Consider the following 8,085-nt stretch of genomic DNA (forward strand, 5'->3'; position numbering starts at 1 on the left):
AGGCCTGGGTCAGGCCCAGCCTGGTTCCTTACCGGCCGCCTGCCCCTAAAGGGGCGACTACCCTCCTTACTCCAGTTGCTGCACTACAAATAGCACTAATAATAATATCGTCCTTAAAGGGTAATGTGAGGATTAGAAGAGAGAATCCATGTAAAGAGTTTGGTGCTGTGCTCACAGAGCGACTATTGATTACTGCTGTCAGAGCCCATTTCCGGTGTGCCTCTCTGCTTGTACCCCCCCACCCCCTCCCCGCTGAGCCCAGAAGAGCCTGGCAAGGCTGCTGAACACTCGTTTGCCCCTCTGTCCAGCTCGGCTGTGTGCCAGCCCTGGGGTAAGCCCCAGGGTCACAAAGGTGACTAGGATGTGCCCTTGAACACTGGGAGCGGTTTACAGGCCATTGGAACATTGGCAGGAGCCTGGAAGGACCGGGATTTGGGATTGGGATGAGGCCAGCACAGCAGCCAGGGCAGCGAGAGGCACCGAAGCGTTCAGGGTCCTTGTAGACTCAGAGTTCGTGCCTCCTTAAAATGCGCACTTGCCTCGCCCTTGTCCCAGCCTCACAAAGGACCACATCCCATGAGGAGGGCCTGGAGGAGGCGTCAAGAGGGCTGCTGGCTTGGAAGGAGAGGAAGGATTTTGAAAGGCAAAGCTGACAACACACACATTCCTGGGTAGGAACTTTCAGCACCAAAGCCTGCTTGGGAGGAAAGCCGTGGGCAGGTGTGAGTTGGGCAAGTAGTTTGTAAATTAAATGCGAAAGAGGGTACATTATCTCTCGAGTACCAGGGATTTCCTCTGTAAGATGGCAGGGCTTCAGCTTTCAGGGGCTCTGTAGCTAGGGGTTCCCTCCCAGGTCCCCAGGGGGTTGGAGGGCTGTGAGGCCGGGCTGAGCTGACGTGGGTTCCCCGCACAGCTGTGGCCTGGAGGGGCAGGATGGAGCCAGCCCGACACACAGGCACCTCATCCTCTGGGTTGTGCTGTCATGTCTGTGAAGGTCCCTGGTAAAATGGGCATCCGGTACCTAGGACATGGTGTGGGGGTCACAGGTGAACCAAACACTGGGAGCATGGGGCAGTCACGAGCGTAGCAACGGAGGAGTAAAGAAATGTCACTAGACATGGTCGTGACCAGTGTGACGCTGGGGGCCTCCTCGAGGCGTAGACCTCCATGCCCCATCACCCAAGAGTGGTAATTATGAAGAGCCGGCATTGTCACCTCATAACGATGAGAGACTTTCTAAAATAGAACGGGCTGGCTGGTTGGAGGGGGCTACCCCTCACTGGAATCCAGTTCAACTGAACCAACATTTATTGCGTGCTCACTAAATGCCTTGTTCTGGACTAAAACAAGGAATAGGATTTGGGAGGCTGTTATGTCAAGGGTAAGGGTGAGAGAGCACAGCCCTTAAGGAGCTCAGGGCCAGAAGGGAAAGAGAATCTCCATGCTGGATGGCGGGGGGGGGGGGGGGAGGGCATGCTGGGCTGGGGGAAGCGTCTGAGCAAGGGCCCAGAGGTCTGGAAGGATCAGGTACCACCAGGGGTGATGGGCAGGTGGTCTGGCTAGAGCACAAGGTGATGGGAGCCCCATCCTTCACGTTCTTGCCTTCCAGGCTGGGGGCCTTGAGACTTTGGGCAGGAGAGAGCAAAAGATGCTTTGGGGGGGGGGAGCTGTACGATCTGGCAGTTGATATGGAAAGATTCATTTGGTGTGAGTGTGAAGCGCTGAGAGGCCCGAGCCGGGCAGGCAGGAGGACTTGGGGGAAGCTGGAGTAACCCTGCAGGAGACACGCTGGAGGCCAGGCGGGAGCAGTGGCAGAGGAGGGCCTGATGGGAGCCACGTGGAGGACACTGACAGACGGCTGGACGTGGGGGAGGGGGCGGGTAGCCCTGGCTCCTAGCCTCTGAGCTGGCAGAGAACTCTGAGAAGAGGCTGGGGTCTGCATAAGCGGGGGGTGGGGCAGGGGGCCCTCAAGGCCACCCCCTTACCTGGAGCTGTCTGGCTCCTTGACCAGAAGAGGTGTCTCCGGGGTGGCTCTGGAAGTTTCTGACTGGTGGCACCTTCCCCCCTCCTACCCTTGGCCTTAGCCGTGAGAGCCCCGGTGTCTGACGCCTCAGCTCTCCCCTTCTCTCCTTCCCCCCAGGACTCAAAGAAACCTTCCATACGTAACCAGGAGCCGAACACACCATCAGGCAAAAAGGTGAAGTCTCCACACCCTCCCCTGTCCCGGTCGTGGAAGCGGGACCGCAAGCAGACGCTGGCGGCTGCCTACGTGCCGGTGGTGGTAGAGCCGAGGGGGCGGAACCTGGACAAGCTCAGGTTCAACTTCTGCACCTCCCAGCACTCCAACTCCCTGAACCCCTTCTACACCTTGCAGAAGCCTACCTGCGGCTACCTGTACCGAAGGGACACTGACCACACCCGCAAGCGCTTTGACGTGCCTCCTGCCGCCCCGGTCCTGTGGCGCTCTTAGGCCCCTGCCAGGCAGAAGCCCCCGCCTGCCTCCTGCCCACCTCCCCCACTCCCAGGTCCCAGGCAGGGTTACCTCCGGGAGGAGCCGACCGAGCCTGGGCTGAGACAGCTGTGCCTGCCCAGTGTCAACGACGGCACAGAGAAGTCTCTGCTCTTGGCAGCAATTAAAGTTTGTCCTTCCTTTCCCCAGCATCTGAATGGGTGGCTGTGGGTGGGTAAACTGAGGCCACAGAGGTGTTGTATAATGGGTCAAGTCCAGACGTGCCTGAAGACTTGGGAGCTCTTGATTCTCAGCCCCCTCGCCCCAAGAGTGACCTCAGCACCCCTCCAGAGCCCGGGTCCCAAGCAAAGCCGGTGCTGGCCACGCCCTCGCCATGGTCCAAGCTTGGTAACCCCTCCAAAGTCCACAAAGAGAAAAGTCAGCTGACTGCGACCCCGGATTGGAGCAGCCCCCGGAAAATGGGGAAACGATGCAGGGGGAAACCCAATCTTGGGGGGCCCCCTCTGTAGCCCTAGGTTTATATCAAACCGCCCCTTCTGACTCGTCATTGGTTGCTAGGCGGATGGATTTGCCATCTTGTCTCTCCTCTGGTCCAGAAGAGCTGACCCCGAGCTGAGTCAGGCTCACGGGCCCTCGTGTTTCCTGAAGAACGATGAAGGCGGAGGGCGCTTGACCGAGCCTGGTGGCCTGAGGGAGTCCCTGGCAGCCACGGGACCCCTCGTGGGCTGGAACCAGCTCAGATGGGCCTGAGGGGGCGGACTGCGGGCCTTTCCTCCCGACTCCGCGGCCGCCGGCTTCGTGTCGGCCACCCCTGAAAGCAGCCGACGCCTGCAGCCTGGGGTTCCTTCTTTCCAGAGCCGGTTGCCGCTGTCCGCCAGCCCACGCTGGGTGAATCCCGCAGGCCTGGTTTCGAGGAGGCGCCGCTCCCGGCCGGCGGGGCGTACGTTCGACGGAGCATCCTCTCGGAGCAGAGTCTGGGGCGGGCGTGGGATGGACGGACAGAGCCCCAGCCAAGCAGCCGAGGCATCGGCCAGGCCTCCCCGGACGCCTGCTCTGGAAGGAAGGTGGTGGGCGCCAGCCTTCCTAAGGGTACCTCGCAGGGCAGGGTCCGGGTTTCTGTCTGGCTGTGGCAGGCTCTCGCCCCGAAGCCAGAGGCTTTCCTCCAGCGCCTGGTGATCCTCGGCCGGAAGCGGGCCATTCGGCCTCTGTACCGGGTCGCTCCTGCCCGACTGTCCGTGTTCGAGGCGCCAGCATGAGAAGGAGCTGGGGGTCTCTCTGTATGCAGACTTTCCCTTAACTCCCAGTTTCTGGAGCGGCCCTTCTCTCTTCTCCAGCCTCGCAGGGCCAAAGCTCTAGATTACCCTACGGCCAGGGGCGGGGATGGATGTCTAGAGATGTCCATCCTGCTGCCTTGCGGAGGGCATCTGGGGAGCTTCCCACCAGTCCTCCTATCTCTGCCCCCACCCCGTCCTGCACCCCAGCTTCCAGGGCACCTTCTGCACCTCTTAGCCGGCAGAGGTCGGTGGCGGGCCTGGGCACCGCGTCTATACCCTCGTCCGCGCCCTCCTGCATTGTCACGTGTTGGTTTTGACTTCTGTGCTCTGACACGGTTACTCCTGGTCCATCTGCCGCCCGTTGTCCAAAATTTTATTCGAACCTCTCACCTGCTTTTCTCTTGGTTTCTGTGAGTTGGTAGGTTTAAAAATGTTATCGCCATTTTTGTTGGATTTTGAAAAGCAGAGATACATTCAAGTTTTCAGTCTAGGTGTCAGTAAAAGTTATACACCCACCCAATCATCCAACAGACCCTTGCTGAACCCCCGAAGCTTGTGTCCATAGGCTGCAAAAATGTCTGAGAACCATCTCTGCCCCTCCCCCCAAACCTGAGAACAAGCTGGGGTGAAGTGGGGATGGGGGTGGGGGCCCAGCATTTTCACTCCTCCAACCATTGCCTTTTCCTCTCGCCTGGAGAATGGTCTCCCCCTTGAGGTTCATCTTGGTAGAGCAGCCTTGATGGAAGCTTCCGGGGGACTTCTTAAGCTGGCGCAGGTCCCACATGGGTGTGGGCGGGGTAGTTCCAGAACGCAAAGACGGGGTGCTCAGAGCTCTGATCTGTTTCCGTGGAGGTGGAGGGCGGGGGACGGGCAGCCTCGGAGGGGGATCAGTCAGGCCTGGGATTGCTGCCCCTCCCGTCTCTTCCCAGCCCGCCTCCGCCTCCGCACACCTGCCCCACACGCTCCTTCCCCTTGGCACCGTCCCGCCAGGCGGATCCTCTCACGCTGCTCTGGCATCTGTCCCGGGAGGGATTCCTGCAGACAAAGCAGCCGGGGAAGCCGCAGGCCTCTCTCTGTCGTGTCCACCACACCAGCTGCCCGCTGCCCCTCCATACCTCTCTCGTGTGTTCTCCTCTTCTCGGAGGCCTCAGTGTGGACCCCAGCCCTCCGGACTTGGCACCCGTATCTGGGAGAAGAATGGAGAGCGGGACTGAGAGAAGCCACAGAAGGCTCTGGGATTGGGAAGCTGGAGGGTGTCGTTCCCACCCTGGGTCTGAGAAAAGGGATGGGGAGCCCCACCCCCAAACGTACTGAGACCCTGTCACTAGAATTGTCCATGCAGAGTGGCCACGGGGAAGCTGCTGGCGTCAGGGCTGGAGGGCCTCTCCACCTCCACCCAGGCCTTCCTCAGACATTTGAAGGCTCAGGCTAAAAGCATGGTATTGAGGTGTAAAACTTTGGTGTCACCACTTTGAATTTCAGTGAACCTCAGAATGATTTTTCTGTCCCCAGTTCCTCTTGTGTCACGTGGAAATAATCCCACCCCACAGGGCCGTTGGAAGCCTCTTCCGCAAGCGTAGCACGGTGCCCTGAGCCCAGGAGAGGCTGGGTGGGAGCTCAATCCTACTCTCGCCTCCTTCAGTCCCTCCTCCAGTCAAGCACACGCGCTCACTCAATGTGTTACAGCTCTCAAGCCCCTGTCAGTCAGGTGTGTTGCCCTCAGAAAGGTAACGGAGGAGTGTTTATGGAGGGGAGTGTTTGCAGAGAAGCGGCCTAGCCGAGGGACTGGTGACATGCCCAGAGAGTGGCCACAGAGGGCAGCCCGTCTTACTTCCAAGCCCGAGCGGTAAAGGGAGGGGGCTTTGCCACAGGAGCCCAGGGGAGTTTTCCTAGGAGCTGTGGTTGAAAGTAGAGTAAACCAGCCGGGGCCCCAACTGTGACCCAGCAGGGAGGGCAGGGAACAAATACCCAGCCTTCTCTCTCCCACTACCCGCCAGTCTCCTTCTACTGCTTCCCAGTGGACGAACCGCTGGGAGCCAGAGGGCAGGGGAGGCCGAGTGACCCAGTCGACAGGGGTCAGCCTCCTGGAGCTCAGCGCACAGAGAAAACTGGAAAATGAGTGGGGAGGGGGCCAACAGGATAACCAGCAACACAACCTTGTGGAATCCATGGTACTAGGTATCGGGAGGGTGCAAGAGATGTAGTATTCATCTGACGATACACAGCTGCTTATGATTCAAGAAATAAATGAACATTACGTGTGTTATTGTGGAAGTGTGAACGTTGTCATAGCTGTGGAGGTGACCCCCAGGACTTCCATCTCCTGCTGGTCTGCCTTGGCACAATCCTCCTCCTCGGAGTTTGGGGAGACCTGTGACTCGTGGCTCACCCACAGAACTTGACAAAGGAATGGGATGGCATCACCTTGTTTACTTATATAACTTTCCGTGTAGCAGATTGGAGAGAGGTTCTCCTTGCTGGCTTGATGAAATAAGCAGCCGCATCGAGGAGCCCATGTAACAAGGAACTTTGGACAGCTTCTAGAAATGGCAGGCAGCCTCTAGGACCCGAGAGTGACCTCCAGACAACATCTAGCAAGAAGCCAGGGCCCTCAGTCTGATAGCCAGGAAATGAATTCTGCCAACCACACGAATGAGGTAGAAGTGGATTCTTCCCCAGTCAAGCCTCCAGATGCAAACACGGCCCACACGACACCTTGCTCACAGCCCTTTGAGATGCGGGGCAGGGGACCCAGGGAAGCTACGCCCAGACTCCTGGCCCACAGCCACCGTGGGATAATCGATGTGTAGACTTGGCAGTTATTGACTCTGTGGTAATGTCAAAGCAGCGTGGAAAGCTAACATAACACGTAAGCAAACAGTGTGCTGAGGCAAGAAAAATGAATTCGGCAGAGGTTCGAGGGGCTCATGGAGGACAGGGGATATAAATAGGCAGCGATGGAAAAATGAGCTGTCACCTCATCCTCGAGCCCTTCAGCCCAAAGCCCGAACGTGACAGGACTCCAAGGACAAGGATGCCAGCCTGGGCCCCGGGTTCACTGGAGGAGTGTCCCCCATCCCATATCCAAGACGCTCGCCAGACAGCTCGGCGGAAGCAGGCGGGCCCCAGCGCCCCCGCCCAGTGCGCCCTGCGTTCACCACTTTAGGCAGAGAAGAGGCAAAGCAGTCCTGTTCGGTTTCTTTTTCAAAAATAGCTGTCCTCTGTTCTTGTGAGCAATATGTGTTCATTATAAACCACTTAAAAATACAAATAATTTTTGGGGGCGCCTGGGTGGCGCAGCGGTTAAGCGTCTGCCTTCGGCTCAGGGCGTGATTCCGGCGTTACGGGATCAAGTCCCACATCAGGCTCTTCCGCTATGAGCCTGCTTCTTCCTCTCCCTCTCCCCCTGCTTGTGTTCCCTCTCTCGCTGGCTGTCTCTATCTCTGTCGAATAAATAAATAAAATCTTTAAAAAAAATACAAATAATTTTTAAAAAGCCAAAATTAAAATTTCACTGGTGATGTCATGACCCAGAGAGGAGCCCTGTTAATGTGTTGGCTGCTTCCTTCTAGTTACAGGTATCATGAACACAACAGTGTTACGTGACAGGGACAACTGTCATCCTAGATGGGCCCCTAGGCTTGGCCTGGGAACTTTCCAGGACGAGCAGTAGCAGCTCACCATGCACCTGTGTGCTGGCGCCCTCTTTCTCTCTCTCTCTCTCTCTTTCACACACACACACACACACACACACACACACACACACACACACACACGTTCCCCAGGCCACTAGGCACACACTCAATGTCCCCCATCCCCATGCCCCGGGGAGGGGATGGTATCACGTGTGGATCAAATGCAAGGTTGAATTCAGGCCTCCTGGGACGAGAAAGATACAGTCTCTGGGAATGTAAGAGTGGTCAGAAGAAGACTAGAGAGTGTGTGTGTACATGGCCATGTGTACTTGTATGTGTTATGTAGGAGGGGGTTCCCCCTAGCTGCTCGGGACTCATCTTGGAAGCCCACAAACTCAGCATCACTCAGGTGCTCTATATATTAACGATCTGTGGTGTGACTGGAACCCCTTAGTTGTGACGGCCAAGTGCAGTGCACAGCCTGGATAACTGTACACAGCAGCCCTGTCAGGAGCCCACAGTTGGCCCAGCCGGGGAAAAGGAACCAGCTCTATCTCCTATGGACCCCAATTCCATGTCTGAAGGGAGGAACCAAAAACACTGAGAACCCACTCAAAGCAGGATAAGGGAATGGAGGTAACAGGATCAGAACAGCCACGGGCTGGCCACCCATTCTGTCCTGGTAAGAAGGGATAAGGAGATTGCA

General features: G+C 57.5%; 1 protein-coding gene across 1 annotated transcript; it reads left to right on the plus strand.

Annotated features, from left to right (window-relative positions):
* Window positions 1-1,473: 1,473 nt before the first annotated feature.
* CIMIP3 (ciliary microtubule inner protein 3) lies at window positions 1,474-2,470 on the plus strand. Its single transcript, XM_057303886.1, has 2 exons — window positions 1,474-1,527; window positions 2,141-2,470. Exons 1-2 carry the CDS (start codon window positions 1,474-1,476, stop codon window positions 2,468-2,470), a joined length of 384 nt encoding a protein of 127 aa, XP_057159869.1.
* The last annotated feature ends 5,615 nt before the right edge of the window (window positions 2,471-8,085 follow it).

Source organism: Ursus arctos, unplaced genomic scaffold (genome assembly GCF_023065955.2).
Source record: "Ursus arctos isolate Adak ecotype North America unplaced genomic scaffold, UrsArc2.0 scaffold_29, whole genome shotgun sequence".
NCBI lineage: Eukaryota > Metazoa > Chordata > Mammalia > Carnivora > Ursidae > Ursus > Ursus arctos.

Bases quoted from the DNA above. Each gene is read 5' to 3' on its own strand.
- CIMIP3 (XM_057303886.1), top strand. From the start codon at position 1,474: ATGCTGGGCTGGGGGAAGCGTCTGAGCAAGGGCCCAGAGGTCTGGAAG. The intron at 1,528-2,140 runs GTACCACCAGGG...CCTTCCCCCCAG, and splicing joins CAGAGGTCTGGAAGGATCAG to GACTCAAAGAAACCTTCCAT.